This window comes from Lissotriton helveticus, chromosome 7 (genome assembly GCF_964261635.1).
Source record: "Lissotriton helveticus chromosome 7, aLisHel1.1, whole genome shotgun sequence".
Lineage (NCBI taxonomy): Eukaryota > Metazoa > Chordata > Amphibia > Caudata > Salamandridae > Lissotriton > Lissotriton helveticus.
The window spans coordinates 1706006261-1706030369 of record NC_136068.1 but is presented as its reverse complement, the minus strand read 5'-3'; the positions used below and the strand labels follow the sequence as shown (position 1 = coordinate 1706030369).

The 24109-nt window shown below is 45.6% G+C and overlaps 1 protein-coding gene across 1 annotated transcript in view; it reads left to right on the top strand.

Annotated features, from left to right (window-relative positions):
• LOC144769651 (IgGFc-binding protein-like) overlaps positions 1 to 24109 on the top strand; it is a 1105637-nt gene that overhangs the window by 57944 nt on the left and 1023584 nt on the right. Inside the window, exon 6 of the mRNA XM_078653826.1 lies at positions 23113 to 23708. Within this exon, the coding sequence (XP_078509952.1) occupies positions 23113 to 23708 (596 nt within the window). The remainder of the gene's footprint in view (positions 1 to 23112; positions 23709 to 24109) is intronic.

Below are 24109 nucleotides of genomic sequence, written 5' to 3'. Positions count from 1 at the left end.
TAACTCCACCCAATTCTGAACCCTAAAACTCTTCACCACCCTTAACCTCTAACCATAGCTGAAACTTAAAAACCCTTATCAACCCTAAACTCTGCCCATCCCTGAACCCGAAAACCCCTCAACACCCCTACACAACACCCCTACACTGCACCCATTCTCAAACTCTAAAAACACCGCACACCCCTAAACTCCACTCATCCATGAACCCAAAATCCCCTCACCACTCCTGAACTCCACCCATTCCTGACCCATAAAATCCCTTATCATCCCTAAACATTACCCATTCCTGAACCCAAAAACCCCTCACTAATCCTAAACTCCATCCAATTGCTATGTAATTATTCTTTAAAATTATCTTTTCTTTGAATTTCGACTTTTTTGTATTTACTTATAATTTGCTTTCCTTAAAATTGTTAATATGTGGTTTCCTCCAATGTGGTTGCTTAGTTTTCGTTTTTCCATTAATCCACATACATCAGTGTGTGGCAACTAAGAGGGCATAGAGACTACTGACTTAAACAGGTGCCGAAGGTTATGTATGCTTGGTGTTCGGAGTTTTTCAACTAATGGAAGTGAATTATTAAGGCTATTATTAAACACAATTATGCAGATATAAGAGTGGGCGTGGGTGAAAGCAAAAACATTGTGAGCCATTAATATAGACCACATTGTGTGTATGCAACAGTATAGTTTGCACATATGGCAAGACTAGTGGGCGGTGTGGAAAGATGCAAGTTTTAAACCGGTGCCTTAAAAAAGTGTGTTCCATGGATGTTTTGATGTCATTGTGGAAATATTTAGTGAAGTTATAAGTCTACAGGAGCGATTTAATTGATAATGCCATAGGTGCATTCATCATTGATGCCATCAATGGCATAATGTGGGATATCGTTAGTAATATGATTGAAATAATGAGAGGTCAGTTGCAAGGTCATGAGTATTGAATGGAGGTGACTTTTTATTTTTTATTTACAGAGTTTCTATATAGCGCGAACTTGACCCAAATTGGGTATCAGAGCGCTTTACATAGCAACCGTTGCATTGCATGAGGACATATTCATTTTTTGTTAGGCACAGGGAGATTAAGTGATTTGCCCAGAATGACAGGATGTTCAGGGTCATTGCCGAGACTCGAACCGAGGGCCTCATTTATGAAAAGTGACGCATCGCTGCGTGAAAACAGTGATGCATCACTTTTCATTTTGCCCTCCGTGCGACATGCTTGATGTGTCATATTTTTGATATGACTCATCATGTCGCAGGGAGTTACAGATACGTCAGTATTTCTGCTGTATTTGTAGGCGCAAAAATTAGTGTTTCACGAAAGTGACACAACTCCATCAATGGGTCATTTCACATGGGCAAGTCCCATTTCAAATGTGCCTGCGTTAGTCTTACACCTACTGTGAGGCAGGCGTAGGATATTGACGCATTTGCGTCCTAGAAGTGACGCAGAGAAACTTCATAGATTTCTCTGCGTCACTTCTAAGAGGCTTACTTGCGTCAGAACGCACACCCTGCATACATTGTACCTGGCACAGGTATAATGTAGCGCAGGGGTTTCAAAGTGATGCATCTACCTAGATGACTCACTTTGTAAATATGATGCAACATGACGCATTTTTTACCCTGCTGGTGCGTCACAAAATGTGGCAGCTTCACAAATGCACAAAAGTGCTTTTGTGAGAGATATCGCAAATTACCTCCAACTTCAAGTTGGTGGTAATTTGCGATTTCTTAATGAGAAAGCGCACAACTTGGGTGCTTCATACATTGCATTTAAGGAATCGCAAAATTAGCGATTCCTTAAATGCAATCGCAAAATAAGGAATCGCAAATTTGCGATTCCTTATTTTGTACTCAAATTTGCTACATACATACCATTTAGCAAAAATGAGTTCGCAAACGCCAAAATTCTGCGAATTTCGGGATTTGCGAACCCATTTGAGCTTCATACATCTGCCCCATAATCCATAAATCTCACATCATGCAAACCAAAACTCACACATGAAATTAAAAGTATCTTTTCATGCTTAAATTAATTAAACTTTCAGCTACCACTTCCTGGGATTTTCATAGAGGGAAATGCAATGGGTGGATTGCTTGAAATGTTATTAGCCAATAGTAATTATTCTGGGCACCAATCCAGCAAACCATTGTTTTACCTACCATGCCACTTCAGATAGGCACCAGCCCAAAATACCAGGCTAGGTCTCTCAGAGTGGGAACCCAAGCAACCTCAGACCAGCTTTGGCTTCCTTAAGCTTTGTCAGAAAGGTGAGATTTGAGTCCTATGGCACAGTGAGCAAGGGACCCATATCTGGGCATGATTGGCATATGACTGCTTGAGGTGGTATAGTGGACAAATAAACAATGGACTCGATTGCCAGTAGGTGACATTATTTCAAGTAACTCATTCATCACTTTTTGTTTTTGTCTTTTCTGGGGTTTGGCACTCCTATTGGTTGGGAGGAGGAAGATTCTATTGCTTCTGCTTCTTTTAAATAAGGGATACACCCTTCCTCTCGCTGTCAAACACCTCTGACAAGGCCACTAGCCCCATTTCCCTAGAATTTCAAAGCACCCTCTTGTATTCCTGTGCATCACAAAGGGTAAGTGTTGGGGTGGTCATCAAATCCCACTGCTACCTGCACTCAACATTGTTTCTACTGTGGGAACCAGTAAAGTCTGGAGCGAATGCGTCACACATTGCAGAGTTTAGAGAACATGGGCTGACTCTCTGTTGCAGCTTTACTCTTTTAGTGGCTGTACTCTATGCACAATCAGGTTTGGGCAACAGACCCCTGAAGTTTGAGGAGGAAAACCTCTCAGGAGGAATAGTCCTGTAAAAGTAAGGTAAATTATCAGTACAAAACAGCCCCTAGAAACAGGACTGCAGGACTGGCTTAGACAATGACAAGAATGCTATGCTTTTGTGAAATTGGTGTTTCATTTGACTTTTCCCATTCACTAGTTGGCAGCTATGGTTGACTTCATCATGGACCTACCGTTCTGGTAGGAATTTGATGTGTCTTGAATATTCATCACTCGTGCTGTGCCAATCAGAGCAAACCCAAAGCGGCCAGCAGCAATTAGCCTTCCTGCAAGGCTAAAAGGCTACACTAGCTGGGAGCATTCTTGTGCTGCTCGAGCATTTCCTCCCTTGACCCAATTGTGTTATGACCCAGCTACTCCAGGGCCAGCCAAATGCGGGAGATTAGCTAAACAGGACAGAATGTGACAACTTGAAGAATGCCAAGCATTTAAATGGCCAGGGTAGATTTCTAATGTGTTCAAGATCACTCATGTCTTTAGGAAATTGGGTCCCTGATTGAGGGGGTGAAACAGCCCCACTTGCAAATGAATAGGCTGTGCCCTGCATTTACAAAGATGAATTGTCACCACTCCATTGGTTATTCAGACTGACTAAGGATCCGGGACCCTTGCAGGACATACTTAATGAAGGCCACAGCACGACCCTGCTGCTGGTACTCCAAAGGCAAGCCCATCTACATCTGGACCGCTTCAGGAACCTTGGCCCCTCTGACCTCCATGGGTGCTCTTCTGCCGATTTCCTCACCCTAGACCCTGGTCATAACAACAACTGGTGCATCAAATCACCCCCCTTCACAGCGGAAACATTCTCCTCCCTACAGTGCTGCTTCACCTCCACTCCAAAGCCGACCTTCTCCGCAGGATCCTGCACTTCACCATCCACGCCGGCAAAGACCCTGTCAGATCAACTTAGATGCAACACCAGATGCCTGTGTAAACACACCACTGAAATCTGGGGCACGATCTCCACCCTCACCCGCATTGTAACACTCATTCACAGAGAGTTGGCTCACCACAGGTTGGGCCCCAGACATCGCCACAGTAATACCCATTGGCTACAAGATGAAACAGCGCAACCGCACCAACAGACACAGAGGCAGCATCGCCATCATACACAAGGAATAGCTCACTTGTCCTATCACAGACGACAAGACCATTGCATGGACCACATGAACTTCAGATCCACACTGACAATAAGACCACCATCAGAGGCACCCTAATGTACAGACCTCTGGGATCACAAACCGGACTCAGCGATGCCATCACCCCGCTCGCCATCGACTACAAACACTACGTCCTTCTAGGAGACCTCAAATTTCACGTAGACTACACAACCAAAACCAACTCCACTGGCCTCCTGGAAAGACTACACAACATCGGCCTGAAGCAGCTAGTCACTGACCCCACATACAAAGCAGGACACGCACTGGACCCCATCTTCACATCCAGCAACATAATCAAATACAGCCACACTTCGGAACTTAAATGGTGGGACCATTCCATCGTACACTTCACCATCGCCGTACTCACCCGCACCATCCCCAACAGACACAGTGCTCCCCTCCACAGTCGGTCCAAGGTCATTCAGTAACAATAGATTGATCCCCCTCACTACCACACAGCCCAGAGACACCACCAACTTGGACCAGCCAGTACAGACCTTTCAGGACCGAATCACCCCTACCAAACCTACCAAAATGCACAGAGCCTCCAAACAAGTCAGCTGGTACACCCCAGCACTCAGCACGTCAAAACGCATCTGCAAGCAAGTAGAAATGAGATGGCGCTCTAGCAGGACTCACACTGATAGAGCCACCTTCCAATCAGCCCTCAACAACTACCACTGACAGATCAGAGTCACAAAATAAGAAGCCTTGACACTCTGGATCAACACTAGCACAAGCCAAGCTAAGGAACTCTACACCATCCTCAGAGAGTTTACCTGCCCATCAGCCACCCAAAACCTCTTCTCATCTTCACAGAAACTCTGCAATGCCCTCACCGACCACTTCCACAACAAGCTAACGACAATCTATAAAAACTTCGATCTCCAACCCAATGAGCCTCTTATTGACTACTGACGTCGACCACCCGCTCACAGCTTGGAAACAGCTCAGCACACAGAACACAGCTACCCTTATGAATTTCATCCACTCAGAGGCACCCTCCGAATCCTGCCCCAATGGATCTTCAACCTCAGAAGAGACGAGCTCAGCTACCAACTCACCACCATCCTCAATGCCTCATTAACCGCTGCAACATGTACCGTTGCCTGGAAACATGTGGAGGTCAGACCCCCTCTTCAAGAAACCCTCAGCTGACTCCCCAACTAGCTCCAGAACTATCGTCCAATCTTACTTCTCAAGTTTCCCTCCAAACTCCTGGGAAAGGCCATCAACCTCCAACTCATTAAACAACTGGAGAGTAATAACCTTCTGCAACCCGCCCAATCAGGCGTCCAAACTAACCACAGCACAGAGACAGCCCGGATCGCCGCAACTGACAATATACTCACCTTACTCAACAGAGGAGAGTCAGATGTCCTAATTCCGCTTGACATCTTCACAGCATTCGACACAGTCTCCCATCAGACACTCATCAACCTCCTACAGCACATTGGCATAACAGACGACGCACTCAGATGGATTGCATCCTTTCTCACCGGACGCACCCAGAAAGTCTGACGACCTCCTTTCACGTTGCAAGCCAGGCACATCTGCAGCGTGTCCAAAGGCTCATCTCTCAGTTCAACCCTCTTTAACATCTAAATGACACCACCCACAGAAATCATCAGATCGCACAAATTCAACATTATCTCCTACGGCAACGACACCCAGCTCGTCCTATCTCTCTCAGTCGACCAGATCTGTAACAAAGTCAAACTTCCACAACAGTAGAAAGAACGTCTCAGCCTGGATGAAGGACAACTGCCTCAAGCTCAACACAGACAAGTTGAAAGTCCTTATTTTTGGCAAACACGCTCTCTGGAACGACCCCTGGTGGCCGTTGGAGCTCAGACCAACCCCCACACCAAAAGACAATGCCTGCAACCTCAACATCATCCTTAGCAGTGACCTCTCAATGAAACGTCAGGTCAATACTGTCTCAGCCTGCTTCCACACACTCTGCATGCTCCTCAAAATCTTCCGGTGGCTTCCCATCAACACCAGGAAGACTGTAATGCATGCCCTCATAACCAGCAGACTGGACTCAAACAACACACTCTACGCAGGCACCGCCAACACAATCATACAAATACTACATATGATCCAAAATGCAGACATCAGACTTATTCTCAACCTGCCAAAGAGAACCCACATCGCCCAGTACCTGAAAGACCTCCACTGGCTCCTGGTCAAGAAGAGATGCCAGTTCAAGCTCCTGACACACGCCTCCAAAGCCCTTCATGACCAAGGACCTGCCTACATGAACCACCGTCTGCACTTCCACCAACCCCCCCAGGAATCTCTGCTCCACCCACTTCCCCCCTGCACGGATCCCATGCATTCACTGCTGCTACACCAGAGGACGCTGGTTCTCCCATTTGGCGTCAAGCCGGGAGCAGCCTACTAATTCACCTATGTACCTCACCCTCGCTGACAGACTTCAGGAAGGGGTTCAAGACCTGGCTTATTTTTGCATTTTAGCAAGCACTTATGAACAGACTTCTTTATACAACTGTAAATAACTTTTCAAACGTTTGGTATTTGTATGTAATGTTTTTGTGTTTTGTCTTTTCGCTCTGGTTTACTATACTTTAATTTGTAGCTCTGTAAATTGACCCTCTCGGGTGACAAGCTGCGCTTTACAAATACGACTTGATTGAATTATTGATTGACTGCATTTCCCCCAATTCCTTTTGCTATTTTCCTTGAGTTTATCTGTGCTATATATAGAGTTTTAAATTATATTTTTATATATAAGAGATTTTAGCTTTTGAAGGCAGGTTTGGTTATAATTCTGTCCTCCATGAAATTTGCCTCCTCAATAGTTATGGCTTTAGGAATGCGAGTGGCGAAGCCATGCCTAATCTGATGGTATCTAAATAGTTCAGACTCAGCCATTTGGTATACCTCTTCATTTCTGAGAAGGATTTCAACCCGGCTGCTTGAGATAAATATAATGTCACTGAGGTAGCATTCCAATGCATTGTTCTTTTGACCACCAAGCCAGCTCGGATTAGATCCAGCCATACGATCTTTCTCCAATGGAAACAGTCCAGTACAATCTGCCAGCTGAGGTCCTCTCTGAACCACAACACAAGCAACCGAAGAATGACTTCTACATGATTGGGCATATTCAGTCAGGTGAAGCTTGGTTGCAGTGGTAGAGTGAGTAAGAAACCCATGTCTGGGCACACTCTTGGCCACTTAGGGTGTTACATCAAACTCACAAAAGGTGATGGGAGGCTGGTTGCAATAAGTCTAACCACAGGCAACCACTCAGTATACCATTTCAACCCATCATTCTTTTGCCCTCACTGCCCCCTAAGATTAGACCGAGCATCTCATTCTTCACCCTTTTAGCTACAAACAATTCACAATATTGACCTGAGGGCCTTAGTCATGTCCACTGTGCATGCTGCATTGCCATGGAATGTCTAAGATGTGGTCTCACAGATGTTTACTTAATTTGTTTATTTTCTGTCACTTTTTTGGTAACAGCTCTCCACCCTTCGTGCCCGGTTTTAGGAAGGTCCATGCCCTCTCCAACAAATTTGAGTATTCATTGAAGTGATGAGAACCCACCTCAAAAATTAAACACAATACTTATCATGGTTGTAGGAAAGTAGGATCTGCTGTCATTGATACCCCACTTTCAGTATGTTGTTTTGACTAGCCTAACTAGGATCCTGCTAATCAGGGTCCCAGTCACTGTGCTTCCGCCCTAAATTGACATGGTAAGTGTGTCAGTACCTCCACAATTGGCTACCGGTGTACCCCCACACGTCCCTGGTATATGGTACTAAGATACCCAGGGCAAAAGTACACCAAGGGTCTGCCAAGGGCTGCAGCATGTATTGTGCCACCCATGAGAGACCATGCATACGGTGACTACAGGCCTGCCATTGTAGCCTGTGTAAACTTGTGCTAGCACCACTTAGAGCAGATATACATCTTCTTATATCTGAGGTCACTACATTCAAAACCTATGTCACCCCTAAGGCAGGCCTTTCAAGCCTGAAGGCAGGATGCTGAGTTATAAGTGTGTGGGTGCCCCTGCATGAGCAGGACACCCCTACAAACCCCAAAATCGGCCAGCCAGTTTAATAAAGATAGTGACCATGAGTCACTATGCAATGGCTAACTGCATTGTGGCTGTGCAAACCTGAGCATGTTTGGTATCAAACACGTTTGAGTCGTGCCCCAACACAGTTTCCAGTGCTGGAGGTATGGGGCCAGATGTACAACCCTAAATTGCACGCACAAATGGGTTAGTGACCCATTTGTGCATGCAAAAGCGAATAGGGCCATTGACAATTCCTTTTTAGCGAGTCGCAATTTTTTTGCGACTTGCTAAATAGGAATTGTGCCTCAATATTAGGAAGGGGCATTTCAAGGGCGTCCCTTCCTAATAGCGACTCTCTACCCCATCTATGAATGTTTTGCAACCGTAATTGCGCCCTCTTCAAGAGGGTGGTAGTGCACTTGCAAATCAGAAGAGGTCCCCATGGGACCCCTTCCACTTTGCAAATGCAGGGGAAAATATTTATTAGGGGCAGGCAGTGTTCTCAGGGGCCCCGCCTTGCCCTTAAAAAATTAAACAAAAACGTTTCATTCCTTTTAAGGAAAACTGGCCAAATAAAAAAGAAAACTGCTTTATTTAAAAGCAGTCCCAGACATGGAGGTCTGCTGAGCCCTGCAGGCCGCCATCCCTGGGAGGGCCAGCCATGGGGTCGCAAATTGTGAGTGCCTCATGAATATTGATGAGGCATGCAATTTGAGACTCCATTGGGAATCGTAAACAGTGTCCCAGACACTGTTGTACATGGCATTTTGCAACTCGCAAATTGCGACTCACAATTGAGCGCAATTTGTGAGTTGCAAATTGTCATGGTCGTACATCAAGCCCATAATTCCATGCACTAGTGGACTCCTCCAGGAAGCCCCCAGTATTCCCGGTAACAGCCTTTCAAGGTCTGCCAGCAAGCTAGTGCTACTGCCAACTCCAGACGCGATTCTGCTCTCTGGCTTCCGAGCTGAGCTCGACCGTGAGAAGATAAAACACCATGTTTCTTGTCACAGGGAGGTGTGACAACCTCCTAGACAGGACTCGGTGTATTGGGTTGGGGTCTGGGCACTTGCTAGCAACACCAGACTGCTTTGAACGGCACAATTAGTGACCCTCCTTGCATACTGCGGTTTGAGCCAGTTCAGGAAGCCCTTGGCTCCCACTCTGGTGCAAAACTGGACAAAGGACATGGGAGTAGTTCTGCAACTCCCTCAAGGTCTAACCTGTCATCTTAGCAATTTGAGGCCTGTATCCCTCATCGGAACCGCTGGGACCGAACCACTGTGCACTGCATCAATTTGCCATTGCCAAGGCTTGTTGGCTCTGCATTTCAGAGATCTTCAGGCTACAAGAAGCTCCAGCCTCCAGCATCTCTTCCTGCCAAGTTTGGCATCCTCAACACAAACTCTGCACCGTGGGCCTTCATCTTTGGTGAGCTGCTCGAGGTCCTCTTGCAGCTCCTGTGCTGTCAGCCTTTGGGTCCTCTTGAGGGTATTCTCCTGCTTCAGTAGGCTCCCCTGCATTCTGGGGACCCACTCTGACTTTCCTGCTTGTGGTGAGTCCCTTGGACCTTGCTGGTCCCAATGTTGCTCCGTCATTGCTTTCCACACCTGTGGCAGCTGCCAAGGGTTGTTGAGGCTTTCCGGCTCCAGCGCAGGGGTAGATTACCGACGTTTGCCCGAACCCAGACAGGGCACCCGAATAGATGGTTCCATTTGCCGGAAAGACCGCTGAAGCAAGCGCTTCCATCTAGTTGGGTTCCACTAGATTTGGCGGGACTACGTGCTCGCACACTGGATCAGTGGGAGGTAGGAAATTTTCCTCCAGACCACTTAGTGTAGATAGTTCTTGGTCCTGATGAAATGCACTGTATCACTCTGACCATACTGCATGAAACATGTTGACCATTAAGGTAGAGTAGAGCTTTGCTCCCCTGGACCCTAGAGCCAGAGAGCAGCCTCTCTTTTGTTTTTTTACAAGGTAGTTTACCACTCTATTAAAATGACTTTGTGGACTATCCAACCTTTTTTAAACCACCCACTTACATCTACACACTCCCTCCCCTAGGGCCCTCACACCCACAGCACCATACGGCAGGAACAGAAAATCTCCGCTAAAGAGCCCCTTCATGGGTGCCCGTCGGGTATTGCACCGGCGACCCGATAAGGAGCGAGCCCATATGATGAAGCATGACACCTAGCTTGCAGGGTGTTTGAGGACACTAGTTCTGACAAGGAGGATTCCCCTCCTTTGTGCCTCCACTAACGTTGGTTCATCCGCTCTTTTCCTACTGGGGAACTGTGTACTCTCTTTTGGTTTATTGTTGGGGCTCCAGCCAGACATCAACCCCTTGGTTCTTGACTCCTGAAGTGGGACAGTTCAAAATGGCTCCTGGTCTTCCTCAGTGTCACCTGGTCCTCACAGCTGCAGGGACAAAGTCACTGTCTTCACTCCTACACCTTCCAACATCATTGGGCATTGCTCTTCAGTTCCTCCTGGTCACCTCTGAGTGGTAAAGACTCTGTCCCCTCTGCTTGCAGGTTCTCCTTTTCAAGAATCCACCCTTGGATTCCACTGGACTCTTGCACAGTCTTTACCAGCGGCATCTAGGATCCACTGGAAAGGGCATTTCTTTTCAAAACTACAACTACAACTTTCCTTCTCACTTCTATTGAGCACGCAGCTGTGTTTCCATTCTGCACACTGCCTCTGTGGGGTTCCTAGGTAGTTACCTTGGGTGGTTCCTTGTGTCCTCGGCTACTCTGAGTCTCCTGGTCCAAGTTCCAATTTCAGTTGCAGTTCACATTCCATTTTTTTAGTATATGATTTGGTCTCTTTCTGGAGACCACTCTGTATTGCGCTTACTTACCTACCTGCAATTGAAGTATTATTTTGTATTTGTGTTTATATCTCCAGGTAGGAGATATACCAAACTGTTAGTGAGTGTGTATAATAAATATACTTATTTTTATAACTACACTGTGTCGTTCTTTTTCATTTAACCTACACTACATGATTAGATCTGGTAGAACAAGCTGCTTAACACTCCTTCAAGATAAGCCTGAAGGCTGCTCTCCAAAGCTACCACTTAGAGAGCTTTCTTTGGTTGTCTAAGACCACTAAAATCACAATGAGGGTTGCCTGGAATAGTGCAAGGTGCTTCAATTAGATAAGTGTGCACTATATACTAATCCAGCCTCCTACAACGGTGAACCACAAAATTCACTAAATAAACCTGTAGTTATTCCTCTGGTATCTTGACACAGATAATTCAGGCTTATCTTAGAGGCAATGTGTAAAGAATATATGCTCTGGGGAAGAGCAGGCATGAAGAATCACACTTGTTTCTTTAGAAAGCCATCACTCACCAACCTAGTTGGTGACATGCTTCATCATCGGGCCCCGCCAGGAGAGGCCGAGTGCCCCCCTGGTGTGCTTCAATGCCAGAATTACTGTGGAGCAGGTTTGTGTTGTTTGAGTCACAAGTGAAAGTGAGTGTGTGGAGATTAAAAATGCATAGATTGTGTCCAAAAATAATTTTATCAGTTGACCAATCAGACACATTAAAAAATGAGGTGTGGGATGTGAAAACTGGATAGTTTGTTCAGCCATATCCCATTGTGTGTGGTCAACATGTTTCTGCCTATATGATGCTATTAACCAGGAATTCTTCAGGACCAAAGTGTGAACCTCCGCGGTATGGGTGCGTTAAGGCTCACCCTAACCTGAGTTCATAAGTATGAAAAAAAATCCAATTAATTAGGTGTTCACACCAACTGCAACTCCACTAATGTGGTCTATTTGATCACATGTCCGTATGGGTTGTGGTATGTGGGCATGACTACAACCTTGTGTGAGCATAGAGCATAGAAGCAACATTAGATGTAGGAGAGCCACGACCAAAGTGAGTGAGCACTTCCTTCAACAGAACCACGCAACAAATGACTTGATGTGGACAATTATTGAACAGGTCAGAACATCATCGGGCCCCATAATGAAGCATGTCACCAACTAGGTTGGTGAGTGAGGGCTTTCTAAAGAATCAAGTTTGATTCTTCATGCCTGCTCTTCCCCTGAGAAGGTACACTATTTTGTTGTTTTGACTATATGAGCTGGGGGACCAAGAGTGTTCCTTAGAAAATTTCCTTCTCTCTCTTGTTTATTTTTGGTAAAAAATATATGCAGCACTCAAACAGTAATAAAGTGCAAACACAACCCGTGCTTAATGCCGAATCAATTTAGAGAACTAGAGCATATTTTAATAAATAAAATTACACCAAAACAACAAAATCCCAATCAATAGAATTGGAGTTAAAAGTTCAGGCTGTCCCTGATGGAGAGCGAGCCAGGTACTGGACCAGGTTCAACCTACTGGGAGTTTTACCTCCTGTCACTGGGGTGGGGCATGCACAGTGTTGTGATGCCAGGCTCATTTGGTCTGGAGAAGTCAATCAGGAGCAGCACAGTGCTGGAATGTGAGGTCCAGTGCTGGATCTGGTGAAACCTCCAGTTAAGCAGGGATATCACTCCAGTTTAGTGTCCAGGACCTTGAAAACCCCACTTGGGCATCAGGACTCACTCCAACAGAGGCCAGCAGAGGGGACCAGGTCAGGTCCAGTTGGGTTTGGTTAGTTGGAAAGGCGGAACAGCCTCTGGAAGCATGTTGAGTTCTAGTAGCTTTTACAGGACGTCAGCCAAATTACCCATAGAGTCACTTCTGGGATCCTGAGTTCAAGGCAAACAGGTCCAATCATTCATCTTCAGACAGAAGGGGAGCCCTTCTTCTGAAATGTCTCAGGTCCTGGAGTGTTCTGATTTCATCTTCTGGGGATGCCAGTTGTATACCCAGTGCCAGCATGTGTGTGGGGTTCACCCCTTTGTCAAACCCAAAAACTGAATTTTGGTCAGTTCTTCTCTTTCTGAGAATTTGGTTCCAGCTTGTCTAGTGAAACAAGAACAGTCTAAAAGTGCCCTAGAGACTGTGGGAGGCCTGAGGCATGCATTAGAGAGCTAATTTAGCGGATGGTCAAATGAGGGCTGCACCCCAGTAGTTGCATTTAATTTGCAGGCACCAGTACAAATATTACCAAATTACTAGGGATTTAATTGTAAATTAAATGTGGCCATCAGGTGTAGGAAAGGTTAGGACCTGCAAGAGCTGAGGGGAGGCCCTAGTGATATATCAAGGTATTGTGAATTTCAACAGGGGGATGGACCAAGGCCCTGAGGGCAGTTGTGGAACCTTCATTACATTGATAATTATGCTGATTATTTGCTGCTAATTTTTACCATTGAAGAGTCAAATAAATGAGAGAAATTTGTTAGGAACTCAATGCTGTTCATTATCCCCAAAAACAAACTTCTGCATTGGACTCCCGCACACTGGCCTTTGGAGTTAGGCGCAGCACCTCTCCCTAAGCCTGTGATTAAGAGCCTGGGCATACAATTAGATTTGGATCTCTGTATGAGCTCTCTGATTGGCTCCGTTACCTCTGCTTGCTTTGCCCAACTTTGGAAAATGCGAAAGATCATAAGATTTTTCAGCAGAGAGGCCAGAATCCAAATCATTATCACTTTGATTCTTTCCAAAATTGATTATGGAAATGCGATGTACCTCGGCCTCCCGCAAAATCAGAAACATTGTCTGCAGATGATTCAGAATCAAGCAGCCAGAATTATTTACCAACAAGACAGGCAATGTCATATTAGACTGCTGCTGAAAGAGCTCCACTGGCTCCCGGTGAAGCAGCAATCTCTGTTTAAAACAGGATGCATCCTATTCAAAGCCGTACACGGTATGGATCCCAAACACATATCTTCGAGTATCCTCAACTACTCCCCTCAGCGTACCCTAAGATCCATGCATATGAATCTACTGGTATTACCGAGATTCAGATGCAAACGCACAGGAGGGTCTCGGTTCTCCATACTGGGCCGGAAATTGTGGAACTCATTACCTACTACGCTGAGACTTGGAGAAGGCTATCTGCATTTCAGAAAATTGCTTAACCCCTTCGATGCTCATGACGAGCTCAGTTCGTCATGAGTTATGGCGCTCGTATGCTCATGACGAGCTGAGCTTGTCATGTAACGCGGCTTTTAGAAAAACGCAGCGCACAGCGGGAAAACTGCTAGCGCGCATGCGGTTAAGACTTTGCTTTTTACTCTTGCACATAATTAGTCTGATTCCGGTTTCGATTTCTCCAACTCTAATCCTAGCACCAAGAGACCTGCGCTTTAGAAATTTGCAACTGACATCACATAACATAGCAAAGTGCTCTGTCGCGCCTGCATTCTTCAGGATAGTAATAATATATTTCTCCCTGGGCAAAACAACATACCCTTCTTTTCCGATTCAGTACTTTCAGTTTAGGTGTGTATTCAACCGGTGTTCAGCTCTAACCAGTAATCAGGATTCTAATAGGTGTTGTGACAAGAGTTGATGCCATGGAAAGCTGCCCTCTCTATTATGCTGGGCCACTTCAGTATATGAAAAATCTGAATCTGCTTGTACCATGATAAAGATATACAGGAATTTTACATTACTGAGACTCTCATTTAACCAATTTCGTTTCATTCTTCCATACGCATGCACTTGATTTCCAGGACCATCCTACACTCTGTAGCCCAGTATTTGTTTTCACTGAGTTGTGAGCCCTGAATACCATCCTCCAGTTCTAAATTAGTAGGAGAATAAGTGCTGGGACCCAAGAGTTTGCTCAAACAAATGTGCCATTTGCTTTTGCATGCCTGGGTGCCAAATAACAAGACCCCATGACTCTTTCATCCACCACCAGACACTGCCTACCCCTTTATTTCACTAATTCATGATCTTTTTCATTCCTACTTTCTGCTGTCTTCACAGTTTTTCTGTTTTTTATCTTCCTCCTTCTCTTTCCTCATTATTTTGCCCTTTTGTGTTTTCCTCTCTCACTATGTCAAAGTATGTTTGGAGAAAAATAATTGCTGGTCCCAAAAAATGAGTGCGGGCGATTCCCACCTCCAACCTCATGCTCAGAATAGGCACTCAAATTCACACAAGGAGACTAGCGGGAGAGGCCCAACCAGATACATACTACTCCCTGTCTATACTCACAAAAGTATGTATGGTCAGAAAAAGAGAAACCACAGTACACACCTATATAATCCTATGTGTGTATGTGTAAAGTGTGCTATATAATTGTCAAAGGAGAGCTTCTTTCAGGACAAGAACCCTCACTCACCAGACAGTGACATGCTTTATCACTGGGTTCCCTCCTCACACCTCGACTGCTAGGTCCATGGTGTGGGCTGCAACTCCCTAAAGGGGAGGAGCTGAGGTATTTTAGAAATAAGAGAGATGTTAAAGGGTCAGTGAAGGGCAGAGTGCAACGGAAATTGGTAAATCTATCTCCAGAGGGCTGAATCAGCTTTATTCCATGGTCTTCTGTGACAGGGTTAAAATAAGAGTACTCAGGGATTTAATCTAATATAACCCTATAAATGGGCAACATGTTTTTGTCCATGTTTCTTTAAATTTGACTACTATGCTGCATCTCCCTCCTGGATCTGGGGACACACCCGAGGTTTTAAAAGCGATTTTGGTCTCATAAAGATGCGCAGAAACATTAATCTTCCAGCACATCCCAGATGGTGGCAAATTGATTTCAAATGTTTCCTGTTCAGCGGAGCACTCTGAGCCCAGCAGTCAGTGCCAAAAAGGAGCGAGACACAAGAGGATATTGGGGCCAGGAGATTACCTCTGGATAAGCGCCGACAGCACATCACCGCCGCCAGTCGCGCCGCCGCTCCGGGACTTCAGTTCCCGGGAGCCTTCGCGGCGGCGCGTTCCCTGACGCGTCACACGCGACAGGAGGGGCTTCAAAGGAAGCGAGCACTCCGCTTCGCGGGACGCGAGCGGGACGCCCGGGGCTAAGCCCGGGCAAAGGGCGGGCCCTCTGTGGCCCTCAGAGGCACGAAAAGGCCAGGCTAGGCCACCTCCCTGTCATCTACTGTTTGGCGTCGATAAGGTACTGTTTCCAGATTGACATTCCAGCATATAATATCGCGCTGATGAGATTAGTTTGTCAAATTGTTGCCACTGATTGATTTCCATACCTCACTGTTCCGCTATTATTATCTGAATTCACCTGAGCTAAATCCTGTAAGTCCGCCCAGCCCTTGACAGCCTTCAATAGACTGCAGCAAATATGGGGAAGAAACTGGTACCTGCCCCCACTGAGCCACTTAACACCCTAGACTCATATTTGGTACAAGTGGTCAGCAAGATCAACACTGAGAGAAGGCAATCCCTAGGTTTGAGCCAGTCGCCTATTTTGCCCCCAGAAAGCCCTTCCACAAGCGTTCTAAGCACAGCGACACTGGATATACCGCCCGAAAATTCCCCTACAAATCTAGCAGACCCTATTCCTCAAGCTAATGGCAACGAGGTTGATGACTCTGACCCACTAATAGATCTAACAGATCTATCAGATAATATTGTTGCTGACTCAAACCACCAGGCAGCCACAGCGGATGAAGTCCTATCACCCCTGCAGCCCTCAACACGGGTGGTCAGAGCCTGTAGAAAATACCCAGCAAAGCGGGGGGGGAAACAACAAGGTAGGAAAAAGCCCGCCACCCCTCCTCCACGACGTGAAGGGAAAAATGTCGAGCTCGACATTGATGCAGAGTCTAGACGCATTGTTGATGATGACCTATTTAATAGGATTCAAGACATGATAGACATTAAAATCAGGACTATAATCAAGCCCCTGATCGGGAAACTGGACAAACTAACATCTGAGGTTAAAAAGTTGGGAGGCGTACACAGCAAGTTGGCTGAAGAGGTGGAGAATCTATCCTCCCTAGTTACAAATATGGCGGCTATGGATGTGGTGGTTACCCCAACTGAAAGCAATCCACAGCCCATCTTACAAGAGCCGTTGCCATCATCTCCATCATTACCTGTACTTAGACAGGAAGCAGAAGCTGTAGATCTCCCCATCAGCACAACTGCCGCTAAAGCGGATCTGCAACCAGAGGATGTCTCAGCCCAATTCATCTTGGAAGCATCACCAGTAGTACTCGTACTGGCAAACGTCCCTGTTCTATTACAAGACAAAATAGAGTCCAATCAGGGTTTGAAAGACAAAGCGTTACATTGGCTCACTAACAACATGCACATGGCACATCAAGGGTTTGATAAACTGGCAGGGGATATCATCATGACCAGGAGGGTATCTTGGATTGGGAGCAACCCAAAAAAGTTTAAGGGGGATTGTGTAATCTTAAACTTCGCCAACGCGGAGGTCCTCCCAGACATTCTGACCAATATCTTCCCACCCCAACGCCGCAGTGGCTCCATAATCCCCCTCACCCTTAAATTTTTCCATAGCAAATCTCAGTCTGCTACCATCCACAATATCCCCAGCTATAAGAGATCTACTAACATCATTAGCTGGGGAGGGGACACCAGACCTCGATATTCTAACGATCATTTCCAGCCCACAACTAACCCAGAAACAGGTAGATCTAACTACTCGAATGAGCTATACATCAGGCCTGCCATGTTACACGAGTCTAGTATAAATAGTTGGGGCACTGGCCTCTCGGGTTATGATCATCATGGACGGGGCAATAGGTTTATACATCCGATGAGAAATGACCAGTTTCGGATACGTCCAAATACACCACAACCTATGTGGAACACACCAGCTTTTGGTCAGGGCCAGGTAGCTACCCCCTTTGGGTGGGGATTTGGTACGGGAAATAGGTATGGCCCTCTATCCGACCTAAATACCTGTGATTGACTTAATGTAGGAGTCGATCTAGAAAGTGAGGCACTGAATATGCCATTATTAAAAAGTGGTCGACATAACATTGTCGATTACCCCAGTAAACCTAGTCACAAGGAAGCATCGGGGTCTCAAGAGCCGTCAAATTCCGACCAGCCCCCGATCTTATATCGGATGGAGGTTTGCGCCGTGCCGACCCCAATCAGTGAAAATATACAGAGCCTCCCTCAAGGGGAACTCAATGAGGGATCATTAACGCAACGTATAGTAGAAGGGGATTTGGAGGGGGTAAAAGAACCTAGGTTACCCACTGACTCCTGCAAGATCATAAGCTGGAACGTAGCAGGTTTAAATGCAAAACGTCAGGATAACGCCTGGTTGAGTTTTATCTCAAACCATCACATCATTGCCCTGCAAGAAACTTGGGACACATCCGCCAATCTTTGGTGGGATGGGTTTACCAGTTTCACCAAACCTGCAGTTTCCAGCAGAGCGGGTAGAGCTAAAGGCGGCTTGGTTATCTTGTTCTCCTTAGACCTAAAAGGTAGCTATAGGCAGATCAGCACTGACTCTGATAATATCTTAATGGTCGAAAGGGTGATCAATAATAGTAGCAGGACCCTATATGTCAATTTTTATAACTCTGGGAATAGCGATTATAGAGGTCGCAATATTGCTAACCTAGATAGTATTTTAAACTCCGTATCTCAGAATATCCAGTTTGCTTTTGAGTTTATTTTATTAGGCGATTTTAATATTCATTTATGTAACCTAGCATGTAAGGGAAGTAGCGTTAATGAGGATGACGATGCGGCCTTACAGGGACCTCACTTTGAACATTCCGTAGAGGGGCAGGAGCTTGAAGAACTACTCGCTAATTATGATCAGTACGAACCTGACTGGGGCCTTAGAATGCCAACCTTTTCTGGTACCCAACATGGAACAGTGATAGATTACATCTTTGTCTCACAAGGCATCTTAAGCCGGACCACGGATTATCGCACAGTTTTAACACATCATAGCGACCACAACCCCGTATTACTCGAAGTGGCCTGGGGAGCTCAGATGGGGGTACCCTCAATTACAGCAAAACCTGTACAACCCCTGAGGACCACTGATAATGATAGACGAGTGAAATGGGCCAAAGTGATCCCGGAAAACTTCTATGCAATAAACTTTCCAAAAATTAAAGACAAGGTAGAGCTCTGTAAAAAACCTGGCGCTCAGGGGAAAAAAATAGTAGCAGCATACGAGGCAATATGTGACCAGGTGTCAAAGGATCTTCTAGCCAAACCTATAAGGGAACCCCAGGAAATAAGCGTTGGTTTGACTCCGCATGTTCGAACGCCCATAGAGAACTGCTGGTAGCTCTAAAAAATGTTCCCAGGGTTAAAGATGATATTTCTAGATTAAGAAAAAATTATAAGGTAGCCATAAAGAATCGTAAGGATACCATCAAACGCGAGGCATGGGATAATCTCCTTTCAGCGGCAGTGTTGAAGGACAGTAGGAGATTTTGGGAGATCATTAAACAGCCCCTTTTCTCTGAAGACAAAAATGCACCCATGGACTGCGTGATTACCGATGAAAAATGGCTATCTCACTTTAAAAACGTCTATGGGGGCGCGGAAGAAGGAAATAAAGAGGCCCCACTGCCCATCGTGGCGGTACATCCTATCATCTTTAATCCCGAAGAAGTGAAAAAAGCTCTTTTGGCAACCACAAAACATAAGGCACCTGGCCCTGACGGAGTCCCTGCTGACTTTTTTATGTACTCACCAAACCTGTGGGCGGAGGTCATGTCAAATGTGTTCAGCGCAGTCAGTGGTAATCAAGCCCCTGCCTCGTGGGCCATATCTACCATTGTCCCTATTTTCAAAAACAAAGGCCAGCGGGACGGTCCCGCGTGTTACAGGCCCATATCCCTTTTGGACTCACCCATAAAAATCTTGGGCAGAGTACTTTTATCCAGACTGAGGGAGAATGTTGAGGGCTGTGGTGGGCTGTCCGAATTACAATATGGCTTTAGAGAGAGAAAAGGGACCATTAAACAATGTATCAATCTGCACTTACTTATCTCTAAATACACTGTGGCTAAGGAGGGTTCCGTGTTTCTTGCTTTCATGGACCTCTCCTCGGCCTTCGACCTGGTCAATAGGACAAAACTATGGTTGATCTTGTTGGAGATGGGTATCGATGAAGCCTTGGTCGTGTTCATGGCCACTTTGCACCAGGAGCTTTTTGCAGCTGTTAGAGTGTCAAATCATGGCAGATGTGCTCTATTGTTTAAATCTCTAAAGGGGGTACGGCAAGGCTGTATCTTAGCCCCCTTGTTCTTTACCATCTACATTAATGGCCTGGGGGAACATCTGCGGAGCCAGGAAGCGGACGTTCCGCGTGCAGGAGGTGCCCAAATTCCGGCACTCCTGTATGCGGACGACGCCGTGTTGATTGCTCGAACTGGCGTTGGCCTTCAGCTCCTTCTGGACGCCTTTGGTTCTTATATGGATAATTTGGACCTCAAGGTTAACGTCTCTAAGTCACACACGATGGTAATGGGGCGTGAGTGCACTAAAAAAAGACACAAAACATTCTTTTGTAGAGGGGTTCCCGTCTCTAAGGTAACCACATTCCCCTATTTGGGCGTATTGTTCGACCAGAAAGGATCGTGGGGCCCACAGATAAGAGCAAAGAGGCTGGCTGTAATTAGATCTTCCTCAGCGCTCTTGGGTTTCGCTGGCAAGCTAGGAGCCAGGCCCATGGAAGCTCTTTTAAAAATCTATAAGAGTAAGCCTGTGGCTATTGCACTATATGGGTCCCCTTTGTGGGGGTATGTAAATCTTGACCCTATTCAGAGAGCAGAAAATAGATTTATTAGATCCCTGCTCTCTGTACCGCAGTCAACCCCAACTTTTTCTATTCACAAAGAGGTGGGCTTACCCTATCTGTCAGATACATTGAGCCTAGCCCCCCTGATCCTGTGGTTGAAAACGTGGTTGAATGAAGACCTTCCTTTAAACCATAAAATTCTACATGACGTCCTAGCGCTTGACAAATACAGTAGCATCCCATGGCTGGCGTATTTAGCCAAATCATTTACAGAATTGGGTCGTCCTGAACTTTTTTCATCCCCAGAGAAAATTAGGGTCCAGGACATAGACTATATCAAAAAGTCATTTAGGGAAAGGAAGGAAGTGCGCCGCGAGGCACACGAATTGCTGAAACCAGCGGCAAGGGCACATAGCCTTCTGGTTAGCGCATCCTCGCTTGCACCTTACCTTAGCTTCGTTACTTTCCCTTACCACAGGTTTTTATTAACTAAGTTTAGGTTTAACCTGTTACATCTTTGTTTAGGTTCTTTTAAGAGCTGGCAGAAACCAGACTTAGCCCCTCCTTGTAGCTGCGACCATTTCTCCGTGCAGGATACAATGCATTTCGTCATGTTTTGTAGTTTGTACCATGAGCAGAGGAAAAAATATTTGCTGCCAATTTTGAAAGAAGCCGGCTTCACACAGGTGCGCCCGGCGTTGCTCTTTCTACAACTTCTGTCAAACCCTCGCATTACCTTCTGCACTGCTAACTTTTTGGTGGCCGCTGCAAGGGCGAAAGCTGCCGGCCAAATTTCGCCTTAAAACTAATGGTCTTATAATGTTACTTTCGATATGAAATGTAAATCTATTTTTAATTATGTATATAGCTTTTCTAAATGTGCAGCATGGCTGCTGCTTTTAGGACAATTTAGGAATATGTATTTTATGGGATGTTTTTATTGTGTTTGTTTCTTTGTATGACTTGGAAAAAGTCGAATAAAGATATTCTGACTGACTGTCTGACTGACTACTATGGTACAGTTTCTTTTGAACCTCAAAAACGGACCTACTGGCAAATTGTCTCTCAGAGCATAGGGTGGAAACGGCTATAACATGGGAGGGAATTCTGTACCTTTGGTTTCTTGTATAGCTCAGCAAATCCCTCCATTCTTTGGCTGCAATAGAAGGTCCAGGAAAGGAATGGATACCTTACTGAATTTGCAGGGGAATTTGAGATGGGGGTTTCCAGTGATAAGCCAACCTGAGAAAACGTGTAGAGATTCTAGATCACCCTCCCAAACAACCAAAATATCATCTATTTACCTCCTCCACAACTTCAGGTTGTCAGAGAATGGATTGTCTGCTGGGTAGATGTGTGTTGATTCAAAACTGTGCATGTCCAGAATAGCCATTTTCAGAATAAGCACTGCCATCTTTCCTTGTGTAATAATTACTAAGGGCACATAATGTGGATTATGTGGATTGGTGTGGCTCACTGGTTAGAGGCGGCAGACCCGGAAGCAGAGAACGGCCCGGGACCAGGGTTCAATTCCCGACGCGGCAGGGTCGTGGACCAGGGTCAACGGACTCGATAATTCTCGCCTCGGTGCCTACTCTAACCAAGGATCACACTCGGCAACTCTGGGCATTAAGCTTGCCTCATCTCTACAACGGCCTCCCACAAGTCGCCGGGGATGCCTGGTTTCACCTTGGAGATACCCAGTAAGGGACCATCTCACAGGGAAAACCAGGACGGGTTCCCCAGCGGTCTCCAGCGCCACGATACTCCGGCAAGGAGTCGCAATGCGCTTTACAAGTACACCCACATTTACATTTACATTTACATAATGGCACTCTGAGATTCCACAACAGCCATGGCTAGGAAGCAGTCCACAATCATATTAAAAATGGTATAAACTACACAGAAATTGATCGTTAAACTAGGTATGCATGGCTGGATGAAGTATTAAGTAAAATAATCACAAGATAAGGCATCAAGGGATGGGGTGGGATGGGGGGCACCACAGAAATTTTGCATTGCCGGATATACCATGGATCATATGGGGCAAAACTGCAAATGGTGCAGTTGAACTTATAAATAAAGTGGAAGTATTAAAAAATAAACATTATTTTCGATTTTACTGTAAGTTTGTTAATTTTCGAAAAATAAACTTATTTTATGGTTCAATATTTGTAATATTTTGTATTAGATACATATGGCTGCATCAAAATCTTTTAAGTGCTTAGGGCCTCTAAATGTTTTCTCTGACTATGCCCACTTCACCTAACTCAATTAACGAGTTGACTTTCCATGGGTTGTCCAACAAAGTTTCACAATCCTGCTTTAGTTGTATCATTGCTTCTGCTTCTGTATTGCAGATTTGGTGCATTTAATAATGCTAAGAATTTAAATAAAAGCAAACAAAACATATCGTTTGAATTCCTTTTATTTCTTACAGGAATGAGCTGCCCTAAAAACAGTCATTATGAAATATGTGCAGGAGGCTGTGGTAAGACATGCAGTGACTTGTTCAACCAGGTCGAATGCAAAGCTAAATGCAAAGAAGGCTGTGTCTGTAATGATGGCTTCCTGCTCAGTGATGACAAGTGTGTTCCCATCTCCCGTTGTGGTTGCAGCTACAAAGGCGTCTACTACCAAGCAGGTGCAGCGTTTTTCCCAGAGGACGACTGCAACACGCACTGCGTCTGTAAGAAAAATGGTGGTGTGAAGTGCAAAGACCACTCATGTGGCCCCAATGAGGTCTGCCAGGTGGTCGATGGTGTGAGGAGATGCAATGCGGTTGGTTCATCAATGTGTTCTGCATATGGCAATCTCCACCTGTGGACATTTGACATGATGGCCTATGACTTACAAGGGATCTGCTCATACATCCTGTCCGAATCCTGCACAGCGAGTTCCACCTTGGAACCATTCTCCGTCAGGGTGGTAAAAGAAAACAGGAGCAACTTGAAAACTGCAGTCACAAAAGCGGTAACAGTGGATGTCTATGGAGTCAATATAACTCTCATGCAGGGAGAAGCATGGGTTGTCAAGGTAACTTAACATTTACATTTGTTTCAATTATTGTTTTATAAATCACTAACACGGGTATAGAATGCTTCACTGCATGAGTTACACAAGGGAGTTAGGAAATGAGATTTAGAAATAGGTCATATCATAGTCTTCTTGGAAGAGGTTGGTCCTCTGATGTCCACCTCAAGGAGCAAGAGGCAAAAGAAGAGGGCTTCCCAGGGAGGAACCTTGCCACTTGCACCTCACCAGGAACACTGAGCAGCCTGTGCCACTGCATGAGTTAATAGCAAAGTACCAGATGTAATGATGTGATAGATTAAAACACCCAACTCTGAATTTCTCACCCCTTTATCATTCCAATGCAATTTTACAAGACTGTTCGAAGGCTGCAGGTGGGTTAAAAAGTGAATTAGGAACTCAAA